Here is a 17,028-nt window from a genome sequence, read left to right as displayed (position 1 = left end):
TTACCCAATGTGCAAAGAGAATACTCTGGGGATCGCAGCATGTGTTTAATTCTGTTAGGGGGAGGAACAGTCCTCTGTATCGTTTAGTAATATACTGTTTTTCTTTTCTTTTACCATATAATTCGCATTATATATTATACAAAGTAGAGTAGAACTCGGAATCTAATAAGTAAGTGAATGATGATTTGGAACCAATTAACTTCTGAACCCTCCTCTGGAACCACCTCTGGAGCCGCCAAAGCCACCTCTGGAACCGCCACGGCCGCCGAAACCACCTCTGGAACCACCTCTTGAGCCACCAAAGCCACCTCTCGAGCCACCACGGCCACCAAAGCCACCTCTGGACCCGCCTCTCGTGCCACCGAAGCCACCTCTGGAACCACCGAAACCGCCTCTCGAGCCACCACGGCCACCGAAACCGCCTCTGGAACCGCCACGGCCGGCTGGAGCACCAGCAGACTTCTTCTTCTTAGACTTCGATTTGGGAGGACCAGCAACCTTTGGCTTGGGGATGAAACGTTCTATTGGCAGCAGCTTGTCTGGAGCAATGTAGAATTTGTCACCGTCTTTGAAGCTGTTCGCTTGGACACCCTCGGAACACTTGATCGTGAAAAAAACCTCGTTCAAAGGACCTAGAATCTCATCCACTTTACCGACTTGTGTTTTGTTTTCCAAGTAGATCGGAGCGTTGAAGTATGGAACCTTCGTGTTTATGGAACGACACACAATCTCGTTCTCACAGGGATGCATGAAAGCACCCATTTCCAAAACACTGTCTGGTGGACCTTGCTGGAATTGAGCACGACCGCCAAACCCACCTCTGGAGCCCCCGCGGCCTCCACGGAAGCCACCACGGCCACCTCTGTTACCACCTCTGAAACTCATTGTACTAATTGGCTGATTGTGAACGTAGATAAACCAATGGATTCACCGTACTGCTGCTCAAATATCAAAGACCCATTGCAATAGACCGTCTTCGACATGAAGAGCTCATCTAGAAAAAAAATTTTCAGTCTAGTTTTTTTTTTCGCTTTTTGTTTTTTTTTTTTGAGTCTCAAAAATATATTTGCGGCACGTGATCGAACGGCTTCTTCTAAGCCGATGACCATTGAGCATGGACTGTGTCCGTGAGTCTATCGGCAGGGATAATGTCGAGGTTTCTCAAGGGAGAGGATTTTAGTGCTTACGCTTTTTTCTTCTTGGGCGTCTTTTCCCGGAGCATTTCTTCTTTGCAATCCGGACAGTACCAGGTGCCCTTTGGTGGCTCCTTCAGGTTCACGCAGGAGTAGTGGAACCATTCGTACTTGCAGTTGGGTCCGTCACAGGCCACCATTTCGCCGTAGGACACACTCTGACAGAAGCAGTAGAGCGTTTTGTCCTCTTCGTCGTTTTCCGCGTTGTTGGAAAAGAGTTCATCGTCGTACTTCTGTGTGTCCGTGTCGATGTCATTATCAGATATTCGTACTGGAGATATGGTTTTCCGTGTGGCCTGCTTCGAAAAATCGCTGTCTTTGTCAATGGACACCGAGCGCATGTATTTCTTTTTCTTGAGACTTGAACCATCCGTAGGGACGGCGGCGGAAAGACGTTTGTTTCTCTCCATTGTCACACTGGATACAGAGTCTTCTCTACCGGAATCCGGTACCGATTCCAACTCGTCTTCCAGTGGTGCTAATACACCGTCCTCCTCTAGGATGGCGATACTTTTATCTAGTTTTTCCAAGTGCCTTGACACAAGAAATAAGGATGTATTGGCTAACAGTATTTTATCCCTCTGCAACTCTTTGAAAGCGGCCAGACTGTCATGGAGCTCCCTCTCTACCGTATCCTCCTTGGGGAACTCGGTGATCGATCCGTTCTGTCGTATAAACTTGTGCATCTGAGCCTCCTTTTGTTGACATTTCTTCCGTCTTTCCTGCAACTCTGCATCTGTGCCTCTCATCTCCTCTAGCATGTAACGAAACTCTGCATCCAAGTTGGACACATCTTGAACGGTCTCCTCCAACACCAAACTTGGATCCATGTTAACGTGATGTGGGTGTGGCTGGTGGTGTTCAAAGTACCATCGAACTTATATTTGGCATACATGTAGCTGATCGACTGGCTGTTTTATTTTTGTTAAGTATTATTTTTTTTTGGTCGGTGGTATGAGTATTACTAACATGTCTATGTACAAGGATGCTGTTTGCAAGCTGCGTTCTCGTTTCACATTCTGTTCACTGGCGTCAGTCCGATAAGTCTCATCCCGTTTTTAAGTACTTGTTTTGCCGAGCAATACAGAGCAAGACGAGCCGCAGCAACGCGCGGTTCTTGCCCTGCAACCCAGAGAACGTTGTAACAGGAGGAAACTTGGTGTGCAACTCTAAACAGATAGGAGACAACTGTGGATGGCTCCATTGTGGTTAATGATTTCAGCAGTACATCAGGATACTGTACTAGCAATCTCACGAGATTGATAGCCAATGGTTCCGTTAATAAAGTAAAGTCAGCCGTTTTACAATCTTTCATTGTGATATCCGAGCACTTTTCCCCAATAGAGTATAACCGAGAATGTGTGTATTCCAAATACGGACCAGTGTCCCCCTCAAAGGAGAGCATTCTATCCCATTTGAAGTCGTAATTGTTTACCCTTTTACTTTGCATATCCTGTATCATAATAGCAGATATAGCTATCTTTTGTGCAGTGTCGTATGGATCACTGACTTGCTTGCATTTCTGAGGGTTGCCTTGTAACACCTGTAACATTCGGTTCGTCGCCTCGTTTATTATTGTGTCCAAAAATACGACGTTTCCCTTGCGGGTGGACATCCCTTTAACCATTCCGAAATTTACATGGGCCAAGTCTTTGGCCCATTCGTACCCCAATAGCTCCAGTATTTTGAATAGTTGAGACATGTAAAGATCCTGTTGAGAGGAAATGACGTATATCATTTTGTCAAAATGATATTTCTCATAACGAGATACAGCAGCCCCAATATCCCTCGTAACGTACAGTGATGTATCATCGGATTTCTGAATAATAACCTGTCCCAAGTTTTTGCTGTAAACGGACAGGTCCACGGCGGTTGCACCGTTGTCTTTATAAGTCAGTCCCTTTTCACCCAACCTTTGTAGGACCTGTCTGACGGTGTCTGGAGGCACACTTGATTCTCCCGAGTAAGAGTCAAACTTAATGTTCAGCTTGGAATAGGTTTCTGCATATTTTTGGATCGACAAATCCCGAAGTCGTTTCCAAAGCTGTAGTGCAGAGGGATCACCTTCTTCCATATTCTTGAAATACGTCCTCACTTTGCTCTTTATCGAGTTTGACGGCAAGGTTGAATTTTCTTCTTTTAGCATTTCCTTGTTGATTCTTACGTAAACGTCAAACAGGTGGTATATAGGGTCCTGTTCCAGTTTAGTCTCATCACCAAACATCTCAAACCCCACTGCAAGGATCCCAAATTGCCTTCCCCAATCCCCTAAGTAATTCATTCGGATGACATCAGACCCAAGTGTTTCATGCAGATTGGATAGAAAGCCGCCAATTATTGTTGATCGTAGATGCCCCGCATGGAATGGCTTAGCTATATTGGGGGAGGAGTACTCGATTAAGGTTCTCTTGCCCAGGAGTAAATCAGATCGGCCGTAGTTGTCGCTCTGTTGGAGAATGCATGGGATGCTACTAGTGGTTAAGAGCAAGTGATTGAGGAAGAACTGGATAAATGGGCCACTGGCCACAACTTTTTCGCAGCACGGCAGCTGAGAAAGTCCAGCGGCCCATTGTTTGGCCAATTCCTTGTAGCTATTGCATTTGTATTTTAATCTGGGCACTGGAAGTAATAAATCGCCGGAATCGAGTTTATTTGGTCGGTCAATACTCTCGTAAATGAAATGTTTGTCAATTCCTGACAACTCATGCAATTTTTTTGCTATTTCTGTGCGTGTCTCAACAAGTACGTTACTTGGAAACGTTGAAGGCTCCTTACTGAGACTCTGTGTCGTAGTGTGCTGGAAGCGGCAAAATAAGTACACCGGCCTATATGATCGGAAACTTTGCCCCTTCAACCTGCATTCCTCTGGTGTGTGCCGAAGATACGAGAATCCTTTAGTAAAGGCCTTCCACCTGGAATAAAGCATTCCAAAAAAATGAAATAAGATATGCTGTACCCTCGAGGCAAAGTTAGACCATCAACACTTGTGTAAATGCAGTTCAGCAGGATGCTAACCCTCTGAACACAACTTCTTTCCCTAGAATCTGACCTTTTAAAGTCAGAAACTGAAACATTTTCGAGAATATTTTCTCAAAACAAGAATAAAATGAGGAACTCGAGATATGAAAGAAGGCTTTCTTAAAATTTAATAATGTAATTTGTATATGTAATAATGTATCTGTATAAACTCCGACTTCGTAATAAAAATGTATGTGCAATTATGATAGGTGTCTTTAACCCATTTGGTTTAAAACCAACAGATGGCCTGTTAACCTATTTTTTTCCTGTTGATAGGAGGTAAAAACGAAGAAATCAATGGCCGAAAACTTAGTTTCTGGCAAAGACTCTCTTGTAGAAGGGAACATCGTCGTGCATCAAGGCATCAACATCATAATCAGCAGCTCTTCTGGAAGGTGGAACCCAGGCAGAAGACTTCCATGGCAGAACACCTTCGCTGTACATGACTTCGACTTCTTCTAGAGTTAGACCCTTGGTCTCAGAGACGAAGAAGAAGACGTAGAAGTAGGCAAAAACCATACAGCCCATGAAAACGTAACCGTACGAGAAGTTGATGGCTTGAGTGATGAATGGAGTGAAGAAACTAATCAAGAAACCCCAAATCCAGTTGGAGGCGGTAGCCAGAGACATAGCCTTGGACTTGATTCTCAATGGGAAAGTTTCAGAAATAATGACGTAGGCAATTGGAGCCCAGGTAGTGGCGAAACAGAAAATGTAGAAACAGGCAAAGCAAATCATACAGTTACCTGCACCCTTGGATGGATTGTCTTGACCATCAGCCCATAATCTGGTAACACCGACGGAGGCATATACAACGTAACAGCAAATCATGCCAACGGCACCCCACAACAAACAGTTACGACGGCCAAATCTGTCGACAGTGTATAGAGAACAACAGGTGGAAAAGAAGTTTACAACACCGAAGACAATTGAGGTTTCAAACGAGTCTTCCAAACCGACAGCCTTGAAAACAATAGTACCGTAGTAGAAAAAGTAATTGTCACCAGTCAACTGTTGTAGAGATTGAATCATAACACCCATAGACGTACGCTTGAACATAAATGGTTTGAACAATTCCATCCACGTGGCATCACCGGCAGCTCTGGTTTCTTCAACACTAGCTGAAATGGTATCCAATTCATGTTGCACAAATGGATGATCTGGGGCACATTTGTTGGCTTGGGCAAGAGAATCTCTAGCTTCATCCATCCTACCCTTTTCGATCAAGTAACGTGGGGATTCTGGAACAAAAGACAAACCACCAATCATCAGTAAAGCCCAGGCAAAACTCAACCCCAATGGAACTCTCCACTGAACAGAGTTGTCGTAGTTCTTGGTACCGAAGTTGGTACAGTAACCTAGGAAGATACCCAATGTGATCATCAGTTGATAACTGGAGACCAACGTACCTCTCAGTTGCTTTGGAGACACCTCGGAAATTAACATGGGCGACAGAACGGAAATACCACCGACACCTAGACCTGAAATAATTCTACCAATGAAATATTGGTACCATTTGTTAATGGATGCAATTTGAATAACAATACCGACAATGTAGATGGAGACGACAATAGCCAAAGCCAATTTACGACCGTGAGTGTCACCCAATTTGGCTAGAACTAAACCACCGATGGCACAACCAATGTTGAAAATAGAGACAACTAGACCAGTTCTAACCTTGGACAAATAGTGGGTACCATCTGCATTTTTTTGACCAAATCTTCTTAAGAAATCTGTTTGAGCAACGAAACCTGAAATAGTACCAGTATCCCAACCAAAAATGAAACCACCGAAAGCGACCATACCACACGAAAGTGCAACGGCCATTAAGGCACTTTTATTGTTGTTTGGGGACTCAATTTCACACTCAGATTGTTGAATGTCATCCTTTTGGTTGATAATTTTTGAATTGTTAGATTCGAATCCATCATCAATAGACGAATTCGACTTTGAGGGACTTATAGCGTCTGGTGTAGAATCCATATTTTAATTGGTGTTTTAAGATATGGATACTTGTTGGTTGGTGTTCCGTACAATAAAAAAGTAGTAGAAAGAAATATGAACAAGATTATAACTAAGAAAACTCGATTCCTTTCGCTTTTATATCTTTATCGTCTCCTCGTATGAGTGATTAATTAAGCCGGGGGAACGGACATTAAATTCGAGTGGGGGATGGATGGCAAGAAATGAAATGAAAACAGTTAGGCTGGTAACTACACTGTTTGTGAGTAAAAACCACAGAAACTAAGCGCTATGACGTTCTTTTTCCTTTCTTTTTTGTTTTTTTTTGTGATGTTTTTTCCTTTTTTCGGATAAAAGACCATTATTTGGCTTTACGGAAAAAAAACTTTCGAGGGTTTTTCCGAGATGACGTGTTCGGAAAAACTTCAAAATATTCGGGAAAATTGATGATTAAGTAAAAGAAAGCGGGACCCGTCCCCTCGTCGCACGGCTGTTTCTAAGTAGAGAATTTGCCGTAAGAAAGTATCGACGATAAAAGAAAATGCATTTAACGGTTTGGTGTGATGTCTGGGTAGTGTTATGTGGGTCGACCCTCGAGAAAAACATTTTGCCGTATGAGGCCGAGGGTCTCTCGTCGCCCCTTTCGAAAGCGATGTGGGTGTAAATAAGAGGCTACCTCCTAATCTTAAGCCTGGTGCAATGTAGCATGGACGGAAAAGAATGAAATAATCTTCCATTGACCAGAAAGGGCGTGAGTTACTCCTTTTCTGATGTAAACTACTAACACTTCAAGTAGGTTTGAGGCCAGTTATTTTGCCTGCTGGGTCGACACCCTCAAGAATGAATGCTTCTATCAGAAAACCCAGCACTTCAAAGTTTGTCTGGCAATTTCTCAGGGTAGAAGAAACGGCCGGCAAGCAATTACAGAGACAGTTTCTATCGTTTTAGCACTAAACATGCGAAGCCATTCTCAACAAAAAAGGAGGATGGAAATAAATCCGATTAATCACAGGAGCTGGACTTCCAGAAATATCTCGTTTTGGGCTTGGAACACGGTAATAAGAAAAACTAAACTAATGCCGTTCGTTTCCTCTTATCCGGAACATTATTGAGAGGGTTCAACTCAACGTTTTGCCACGGCTTGATCAAATAAGGTTTCACCGAGAAGTTTTTCCGACACAAACAGTGCCGGTCAAATCTCGGAAAAACTTTTTTGCCGTATTTCTTTTTTTTCATGCCGCTTCTTCAAGATAGCCCTGAAACGGCTTTCGAAGTTTTGCCGCGTTTTTTTTCCGATGATTGGAATACATTATGACGTAATTTTGAACAGTCATCTTTGGATAGATATGTTATCTGCTTCTCAAAGTCAAGTTTATTAGCAAATCAGCTGTTGTTCCGACAGCAGACCTGTTTCAATATAAATTCATTGACCTTGACTTTCTCTATACCTTATATAATTGAATATAATCACTCGTTGAAAGAGAATCTTACTTTATTGACATTTATTCAGAAGGGGAAAAGCCTTGCTGGTACTGATATAAAAAAATATTTTGCAATCGAGTACCTTTTTGTTTGCCATGATATTAATCTTATAAAATTGGCGAGCCATAAGTCAATATATCAGGGTTACTATCTTTAGGTTTTTTTTGGTCACGGCACATGGGGATAGTAGTACGTTCTTCGTAAAATATTAATAGCTGATAGAGGTCTTAAACAGTATTCCTGTACTACAATCGTTTTGTATGGTGCAAAAACAGATCGTAAAACATTTAAAAGACACTGGAAGTAAACCACGATCTTCTAAATCAAATACAATTTTCTTACGATAGCGCACTGTAATAGGCCAAGACTTTCAAATACGCGCTCCTTCGCTGGTAAAAATTCACTGATAGTCTTTGCCCGCCAATAGCCTCGTTGTAACTCATATTAAGCGTATGAAGTTTGTACTAAAAAGAAAGGAATACATCTGGCAATTTTTAAACTAGTTCCCCTTCTCCCAGAAAACCCCTCAAGCAGTTGTCTTTTTCAAATTCACGCTGACGCCAATATAAAGGATACGTCTGTCTCATTCCAACAATTGCTGATCTAACGGAAGTTTTCCCCTCCTACCCTGAATAATACTATAGGGCACATATATCTGCTATTATTAGAGGCAATGAAAAAGTAGCAGAGTGGTTTTCAGTTCAAGTTTAACCTTAGTAAAGTCACTTGATTGAGTAATATTGCAAGCAAAGATTTTTTATGCTCAAGTATTTTCTGGCATGGTTGGCTGTAGTACATTGTGTTGTACAATAAGAAAACCAACGATGACATAGAGGTGAGCTCATAGGTGTAAAAAAACAAAGTGGAGTGCATATACAGTGCCAGAAAGCAAAGAGTTTGCACAAAGCAGACTAATATTTTCGATGGTGGATAAACACGGTAAACAAGCTGCATTGGTTTTCTTCAAAGGTATGGGCACTTCTTGTGTGTTATCCGAAGAAAGCGTTAACTTTTCGCCTAACTCGCTCTCCAACAGTCACGATTTATTACGTGTCTTCAAACTCTTCACTCTTCTAAGTAACTTACTGCCATTTCTCTTTGGCGCATCACCGACTTTTTCCTCCTGGGTACCTATAAATTCTGCTCTCAGCATATCACCTATGGACTTTCGCCTATTCGCCTTAACGGTTTGGTTTCTTCTGATACGCGTCCTAATATCCTCTCTCACAGCCTCCTGAGAGGCTGGTGCACCATCTAAGAACGTACTGGACCCAAGTCCTGCCGTCGATTGACTGTGTACCATTCTGCTTCTTGTTGCACTGTCAAATTGGCCAGATACTGTACCTCTTCTGGTGATGCCAACACTACTAGAAGAATCGTCGCTCGTTGACGAAAACGACTTTGTTGAATTTTGTAAACGTGGCCTTGTCAAACTGCTATTTTCTCCATTCATAGGGAAGGCCAATACTGGGGCATTTTTGTCATTTCGACGATTTCTTTGAGGTCTCGCTGCATCGAATGGCCCGTCGTGGTGAAACCCAGCTTGTGAGAATATTCCCGTGACGTCTAGCTTATCTATAGTGTCAAGCCTCGTATTGTCCTTGGAACTGCGATGGTGATGGTGGTGGGTTTTGTGGCGCCGTTGCTCCGGATATTTTTCCGAGACATTGGCCTCATCGTTAAAATTCCTGCTGCTACGACTATGAGCCAGGCCCTTGTTTCCGCTATGTGTGTTTTTGGATCTCTCGCTCGAGCTGACAAACGGATTTGTCGAGCTACTAACGAATCGAGCATCGTTCTCCTTCTCAGTCCTGAATGGATTGGTGCTTTTCATCCCTCTTTCAGACATCTTTCAAACTCAAATAATAAGTATAGTACTAAAGGTATCCCACAGCTGGATACAAAGGTATAAGCTATAAAAAAGAGTAGCCAGTACAGTAAGTGGATAGTTGTTCAAGTCGCACCTTTCAATGTATAATGTTCGGGAAAACTACAGCTCATCTCCTACGTTTTAGACTCCGTTAGTCGTCCATTTCTTTTTTTTTTTAATTTTTTTTTTTTTCGACGAATGATGGGCATCTCGAAACCTGGAATACTTGACGTTTTGAGGTTATAATCTGTTCTCGCCAAATTGCAGTATGTGGGAGACAACGTTGTATTCGTATAATCCTCGTGGTTGGACTTTCTCTGCTTGAGACAACGTTGTATTCGTATAATCCTCGTGGTTGGACTTTCTCTGCTTGAGAAAAGTGTAGGGGAAGGGCGGCTGAACATGGACGTGACAGTTGCGCGTAGCTACTATTATTCATGTTGCTTACAAACCAGTCTTTATACAGTTCATACATAGTTTACAGGTTATGTTTGTTCTCGAGTTCCATTAGAACTGTACAAACTTTTGGTGGAATTGCTCGTGACCTTTACCAAGTGAGCTTCCGCTGCTGGTGGAGACTTTTACGAAATCGTCCTTGGCAAGCCTCTCTTGGATCTTGCGGTGCAGGTTGATAAGGTAGTTGTCGTAGTCCTCAATCAGGTTCATGCTTTTATCTTCACAGAGGATGTTAGTCATGGTTGAGCTGTAGTATTGATCGATGTTTGGTCTCAGCAAGATTAGCGGGATGGTTGGCTGCGCAGTGATATGAGACCAATATTTGACAATGTTGCGGGCCTTTTCATTGATGCTCGTCCCGCACTCAGGCAAGTAGCCCCCGGCCAAGGTAATGGACGCAGTTGGCAAGGATGGGTCGATGCCAAGCAAGTCTTGTAACAACATCTTGTTTGTATTTTCGTTGAACCACAAGTAAATGTGCGTACCGTCAAACACAAAGTAACACCCACCGTTCATTAGCGACGCATGACCGTCACGGACAGAAAGATTTGGAATTGTTGTAGGGCTAACTTGAAGTAGCCTTTCGTTTGTGTCATAAAACATCAAGTCTGTCTCTTCCAACATTTCATGAAATGGGATGATTTGGGGATATAATTTGAAGGACAGTTTGGCGCTGTCGAACATGCTGTATTTCATCAAATCAAAAATTCTTTCGTTGCCCCTTGTACTTTGCATATTTGGTCTCATCAATGCACTCTTTTCGAACGATAGCATGTACATTGGCAGTGTTCTCAGCGCATCAGGAAGGACGAGTTGCGACGAAGAGTTACCACTGATCAATGCTCTGTATTGCGTTAATATGTCTACTAGTTTGTCGTCAATCACCTTCCGGATGGCTGGGAAGTCGCAGTTGCCCAGAGTGCGGATAATATCTTTGATCATTATTCTAAGCACCGCTGTTTGGTTCACGTACTTGAAGATCTCTCTGATATTTTTGGACACTCTGCTGCTGGTATTGATGGAGCGGACCTTTCGAACACCATGAATATCCGTGTACAACATAGCGGTTTGGTAATACATATCTTTACCGGCCTTCAACTTTTCGTCATACTTGAAGAGAACATCCACGGTTGTATCCTTAGTTAAAACAGGGATCATTGGTTCACGATCCGAGTAATCTATGGCATCCATGTAATAAGATTCGACCGATAAACCAGCAGAGCAACGAACTTTAAGCAGACCTTGATAACCCACAATTTTAGCTATATTGCTCACCATATCGTTAACTAATAAGAATTCGTCATGGTCGGAGCGGAAATGTGGGTAGTATCTCAACATACCGGATGTCTTTTCAACGGGTTTCGCCACACTTGCCATATCAATGAATCCTGCACCAGTCACGTAGAGATCTAGAGAAATATAGGATCTCATCAGCTGGTCTGCAATCTGGTTATAAAATTCGTTGTCACATTTGACGTGTTTCTTCAACGCGTCATCCTTCTTCAATTGTAGGTTGCCCTTACCCAAAGTTGGTAACGAGTTCAAGGAGCAAACAATTTTACCACCTTGACCGCCGGTGACGGTACTCAGGGCTAGTTTGGCTGCCTCTAGAGCGGTACCGTAGCATGCGTGTGGGACCTGGCTGTATTTGTCGGCAACTATGAAGTCGCTGATCTTCCTCAATGTGTCGTTTATCACCTTCATGGAATCCTTTGGTTTGGTGAAAAGCCCATTGTAAAATGGTAGGAAGACGTCTTGGAGATCGTTGACGATGTATTCTTGCGCACTTTCTAATTCCGGTATCAACTTGTAGAACTTTAACTTATTGTCATAAGCTATGATGGCAATCTTACAATTTTCTTGATTCTCGCTGATGTATTCGATGGAGTTTCTGACCGCCTCAACTACAGCCAATGAGCTACCGTTTTCATTAGCCAGCAGGGACGTATCTATCAAGAACACGTAATGCAGTGGTAATGGAGCCGCGTCCTTAGTTGCATTATACTGCCTTGGCACCAAGAAGTCGACAGTACCGAACGATGTCTCCAATCTATCAAGCCCACCTTGGCCATCAATCACTCCGTTGCCAAATTCCTCCATGGACAACTTCATTTTGACGTTGCAAATATTACAGCACGCATTGCCATCGTAACCAATTTGAAATCCTGGGTTCAAATACGTGCGACATCTCATACAACGTATAGGTTCTTTCAAATCTTCAGAGCCATCGTTTAAGACCATGTTCGTGATAGACTTTACGATAGGAACGGGCTCCTCCGGTAAAGTTTGCGCAAACGGTTGTACAGTCAGCCCAATAGGTAGCTTTGTGGCGCTTCTCAGATGGCTGTCCTCCGGCAGCGCATACATAGAAACACTCATGAATCTCGGGTCACATTTGGATTGATCCTTGCAATAGAACTCGGTAGTTGGTAGCGGTACGTTGAGGTCCTTTATGGTCTGGTACATCTTCTGTAGATACAGCAATTGCTCCTCCCATCTCTGAGTGGCAATGATGTGAGAGGTGTTGTAGTTCGATTCTTCATATACGGGGGAAAACGAGGCATTTGGCGTGGGGGTCGAAGCTCCAGGGCCAGCAGGTACCATAAACTGTTCAGAGGCGGTGTTGAATCCAGGAGAGGGAGGCACACCGTTGCCTACGTAGGGGGATCCCGGTGCTGGGAATTGTGAAGCATCAAACTGCCTTGGAGTGAAACTCTGGGGCTGGATGAATGGAGATCCGGATGCACTCTGAGAAGCCCCAGTCCAGGAGGAGGTTCTACCATGGACAGGCATTCCGGGGAAGCTCGGCAAATCATTAAGTGTCGGATTCGCAGAGTTCAAATTGTGGAAAGCTCTATTCGGTCTCCTGTGTTTCTTAAAGTTGTGTGGCACAGGGCCCGTCTGATCCAATGACAGACTGGAGATACCAGCGGCTAAATCACCTTCGGACATCTTCAGAGAGGTATCAATAGCAACCAAAATGGGGGTTGTTAGGTTAAACTATGATACAGGATGAGTCACCGTCTGGTTGAAGCTGAAAGGACCTATAGCTACGCGCAGCCAATTTCGATCTTGCGCTTCAATCTCGTTTTTGCCTTGTTGTTCTTTTCTGAAAAATTATTTTCAGATGTAACAATTTTTTTTCGGCTTGGGATTTTTTTCTTTCGGTTCGTGTCCGAAGATCTCGTTTGTCGTTCAGGCGAGTTGGTAGCGCCGAGTTGGTGCAGGACACGGTGTATACAGGAGGTTATGTAATTGAAGGTTTGGGATTGCCGATCTTAGACGTCCCCAGGGGGAGTATGTCATCGTTTGTTATTATTGAATGGTCCCGCTTGCTACTTTGAGTGCCCAACCCCATATAGCTGGCGAGTCTTTTTTCAAACCGGACAATGGGGTTGTTTGAGATCTTGACACCGTCTTTGATCCATACAGCGTAAGCGTTCATCATATTGGCCAGCATGACATCTGTCAGTAATCTGTCGCCAATCACGGCGATTTCTTGTGGGTTGGTTGTTACATTGTTCTCTCGAAAGTACCGTAGTATCTCCTCTTTGCAGCCAGGTTTTTTCTTCGAGTGTCGTAGCACATTGACACCCGTTTGTTGTTCAATCAGCTTGGCTTCTTTGAAATCTGTGTCGTCACCTGATCCTGCAGTGTTGCTCACCACGAGCAAAGCCTTCCCCGGATAAGTTTGTTTTAGCTTTTCCCACTGGGCCTTGTACTCGGGCCATACAGTGGATTGTTTCGGATATGCAAAGCAATTGTCCTTGTCCAATACTATAGCTTTTATGGAATTGTTTACAGGGATAGGAACCTGGTCGAAGGTGGGAAACACACCATAATGTTTGCATAGTTTGGGATTGTACAGCAGTTTGAAAGCATTCAAGGTTCCAAATATGTTTAGGTCTTGCAACATTCCGTTCCCAGTCCCTTTTGACCTGTTACCCTCTGAAAGATGGTAGCTTTTGTTGGATTTTGTCATTTTCGCCGTGACTATCTCATTGTGAGTAGAGATTAAGAGATAACTTAGGTAAAGTTGCCTTCTTACTTATACTATTTAAGTATAAAGTTCGATGGTCTCTTCTGTATGTTCAGAAAGATAGAGACCAATACCATGGATATAACTAGTCTTTATATATGTGAGAATTTCCCAGATTTTCTCAGAGTAGTAAGTATGCTTCACAGTGTAGCATATTAACTTCCTCGTGGCATCAATGTTATACGTTTCATAGTTGTCACGTATCATTATCGTTTCATATTCTGTTTATGCCTATGATGATATCTTATCACCCCTATAATAGTCATTTTCTATATTCAGCAGCTTTATATAGACCCTTCACTCAAAGTTGTGTGAGGATAAATTGAAAAACTCCCTTTGGGAATGGACTCATGACCCGTTACTTTATCTAATACAGTACTGTGAACTATTATAACCCGACGTGTGAGTATACGAATTTGAGACATGCGGATGGCCCGTTATCTGGAACGTATATAAGCCGCAAGGTAGCTGCACCGACATCTTTCAAGACCGTCTCTAAATCCGGGACTCAAGGAAGGAATCAGTCTTAGACAAGCAAGTACAACTGATATAACTAAATACTTTACGTATACGGCGTAAATACACAATATCAGATTCCTTACACACTTTTTCTCAATCACAACCTGCTTTAGCTCTTACAAGCTGTTATTTTTTCTAAAATAACTATTAGCACTTTCTTTTGGATATTGTCTTTCTCGCCGTGACTATCCCATTGTGAGTAGAGATTAAGAGATAACTTAGGTAAAGTTGCCTTCTTACTTATACTATTTAAGTATAAGGTTCGATGGTCTCTTCTGTATGTCCAGAAAGATAGAGACCGATACTATAGATATAACTAGTCTTTATATATGTGAGAATTTCCCAGATATTCTCAGAATAGGATTATGTTTCATAATTGCCACGTTTCATTCTCGTTTCATATAATGTTTATGCCTATGATGATATCTTATCACCCCTATAATAGTCATTTTCTGTATTCAGCACTTTCTTACTAAAAACAGAAATGAACGAGAAAGTTGTTCAACTTTTTTGGTTAAACCTCCTTTCCCAAAACTGGAGAAATAACAATGATGAGTTAGTAAAGCCTAATTCCACTGCATCTGAAAGGTTACATAATGATAGAAAAAATGCACATATTATAAGCAACGACGCTAAAAGCTAGAAACAAAATTACTTGAACTAATAAACAAGGTCGATTCCCGAAAATCCTCGCGGCCCTAACTCGATAGTAATGTACCTGTAACAGGATCAGCGATGACCTAGAGACACAAGAAGTAACACGATCTAATGAGAAGTGTACATTCTATCAAGGAAACTTGTCTCAGATAGAATATGAACATTTATGCGGGTGCAATTTACCTATTTTATCTTTTTAATGGAGTTAGCTTCCTCTTTTTCCTGTCTTCTTGAAGTACTGACCTGTTCTTGTGGGCGAGTGATGGCTTTCTCCTCCTTCTTTTCACTTGTAACTGTTATTCTTGGCTTAGTTTTTTTTTGGCGGGTTCCGTCCTCTTTTCTACAGGTGCGTCTCTAAAAAGTGCAAACACTTGGTATATCACAAAACAGAAAAATGTGGTTCCAATTAATTTCAAAAGATTGTAGTTCTCTTTGACAAAATGGGAATCAAAGACGGAAATGTATTGATTTGCCATACCAGAGAAACGAGGGTTTGGGCTATTTCTGAAAATAGGATCCTGTCTCAACCTGTCATTAATCTCGATATCTTGGGTCTTGGTTGCAAATATGTCTTGAAAGATTTCCCCGGGATTTTTCAATAGATCAGCATCAAACTCACTGGATTCTAAGGAAGTGTAAATTACAGTATGATATGGGGATGGGATCTGTGCTAGTACAGTGCGCAGGTATGAATCAAAATGCTGGATTTCCTCTTCCCTTAAATCAACTTCGGAGCTTAACCTTGGAAAGTCAATCCTGACTATCCTTGAATCTGTATCGATGTATGGCTGGAATTCATCTGTGTTATTACCTTCCAAAGTAATTATTTCTCGCACGTTACAAGCCTTGCTTGTGTACGACAATAGATCTTTAAAAAATTCATCGTCAAGCAAACCGACTTGCTCAAACTTCAAAGCAGTTGAACTTCCATTGATATACTTTTCAAAATGACTAAAAGAATGTCTATATTCTTCAAAGTCCCATCGGTTCAATCCCGGTTGGTTGATAAAAATGTACGCGTCGGAGTTACACTTATCGATCAATTCCTCACATATATATCTGAACGATTCCTTCGGTATTTTTTGCTCTGGGTCATATGCATCCTGATACTTGGTAAGACCTGGAGACAATCGATGGGAATACATAATTACGGGAACGGATGTTTGTAGCATGACATTTTCGAAGCAGTGACATACTGAAGAGACACAAACCAAAATTAGAAAACTGCTGTATAGCTTCAACCAAAACATGTCTCCAATAGAAAGGAATGGTTCACACCGGAACGATCTGGTCTCCTTTTGCGAGCCGTTTCCTTTACCGTTAAACTAGTTTTTCTCTTCACTTAATCTGTTTTTTCCTTTTTCTTCGCCTCAATTTCAATTCGATACGAAAGAAATTGAGAAATTGTGTCAAAACGCAGAAATTTCAAACTTGAAAATCAAATTGACACTAAACGAGCAATACGAGTATTATATCTGGGTTCCCATGAACGCACTTTGTAATTCAGATATAGCTATTTTCAAAAAAAAGAGAAAGAGAACACGTACATGGGTCCCAATTCACCCTTTGTTAAACAACATGGTTTTTAAGAAGTGTCTTTATTTCCTTAAAATCTCCTTGCTGCTGTGCTATAAAAATTTGATTATATGCCCCCTTTTCACTGCTAAAGGTCTTTTGTAGTGTTCACTAGCCAACTGCACTAGTATTCTAAGCTACATCTCTTTCTCATTTCATCACTTGCATTCCCCAAATTTGCATAAAACAGCTTTTAATAGCGTCTTTCATTGGAAGAAAAAATAAGCCACAAATACCTGCTTCTATATTTCTGTTGA

The 17,028-nt window shown here is 42.1% G+C and overlaps 8 protein-coding genes across 8 annotated transcripts; all 8 read right to left on the bottom strand.

The window, feature by feature from the left end:
* Positions 1–195: 195 nt before the first annotated feature.
* GAR1 (H/ACA snoRNP pseudouridylase subunit GAR1) lies at positions 196–885 on the bottom strand (the record flags this gene model as incomplete). Its single annotated transcript, XM_022606423.1, has 1 exon — positions 196–885. One exon carries the CDS (start codon positions 883–885, stop codon positions 196–198), a length of 690 nt encoding a protein of 229 aa, XP_022463120.1.
* A 298-nt stretch (positions 886–1,183) lies between these two features.
* Positions 1,184–2,023, bottom strand: YNG2 (histone acetyltransferase YNG2; the record flags this gene model as incomplete). Its single annotated transcript, XM_022606422.1, has 1 exon — positions 1,184–2,023. One exon carries the CDS (start codon positions 2,021–2,023, stop codon positions 1,184–1,186), a length of 840 nt encoding a protein of 279 aa, XP_022463119.1.
* Positions 2,024–2,205: 182 nt separating this feature from the next.
* MSR1 (arginine--tRNA ligase MSR1) lies at positions 2,206–4,119 on the bottom strand (the record flags this gene model as incomplete). Its single annotated transcript, XM_022606421.1, has 1 exon — positions 2,206–4,119. One exon carries the CDS (start codon positions 4,117–4,119, stop codon positions 2,206–2,208), a length of 1,914 nt encoding a protein of 637 aa, XP_022463118.1.
* A 401-nt stretch (positions 4,120–4,520) lies between these two features.
* Positions 4,521–6,194, bottom strand: KNAG0B04370 (sugar porter family MFS transporter; the record flags this gene model as incomplete). Its single annotated transcript, XM_022606420.1, has 1 exon — positions 4,521–6,194. The coding sequence occupies one exon, from the start codon at positions 6,192–6,194 to the stop codon at positions 4,521–4,523; it is 1,674 nt and encodes a 557-aa protein (XP_022463117.1).
* Positions 6,195–8,691: 2,497 nt separating this feature from the next.
* Positions 8,692–9,504, bottom strand: PAL2 (Pal2p; the record flags this gene model as incomplete). The annotated part of the gene is made up of 1 exon (XM_022606418.1): positions 8,692–9,504. The coding sequence occupies one exon, from the start codon at positions 9,502–9,504 to the stop codon at positions 8,692–8,694; it is 813 nt and encodes a 270-aa protein (XP_022463116.1).
* A 528-nt stretch (positions 9,505–10,032) lies between these two features.
* Positions 10,033–12,933, bottom strand: SFB3 (Sfb3p; the record flags this gene model as incomplete). The annotated part of the gene is made up of 1 exon (XM_022606417.1): positions 10,033–12,933. The coding sequence occupies one exon, from the start codon at positions 12,931–12,933 to the stop codon at positions 10,033–10,035; it is 2,901 nt and encodes a 966-aa protein (XP_022463115.1).
* Positions 12,934–13,228: 295 nt separating this feature from the next.
* On the bottom strand, positions 13,229–13,897 carry GEP4 (phosphatidylglycerophosphatase; the record flags this gene model as incomplete). The annotated part of the gene is made up of 1 exon (XM_022606416.1): positions 13,229–13,897. One exon carries the CDS (start codon positions 13,895–13,897, stop codon positions 13,229–13,231), a length of 669 nt encoding a protein of 222 aa, XP_022463114.1.
* Positions 13,898–15,492: 1,595 nt separating this feature from the next.
* Positions 15,493–16,446, bottom strand: BIG1 (Big1p; the record flags this gene model as incomplete). Its single annotated transcript, XM_022606415.1, has 1 exon — positions 15,493–16,446. One exon carries the CDS (start codon positions 16,444–16,446, stop codon positions 15,493–15,495), a length of 954 nt encoding a protein of 317 aa, XP_022463113.1.
* Positions 16,447–17,028: the final 582 nt, after the last annotated feature.

The sequence above is a fragment of the Huiozyma naganishii genome, chromosome 2 (assembly GCF_000348985.1).
Source record: "Huiozyma naganishii CBS 8797 chromosome 2, complete genome".
NCBI lineage: Eukaryota > Fungi > Ascomycota > Saccharomycetes > Saccharomycetales > Saccharomycetaceae > Huiozyma > Huiozyma naganishii.
This window is presented reverse-complemented; position numbering and strand designations above follow the sequence as displayed.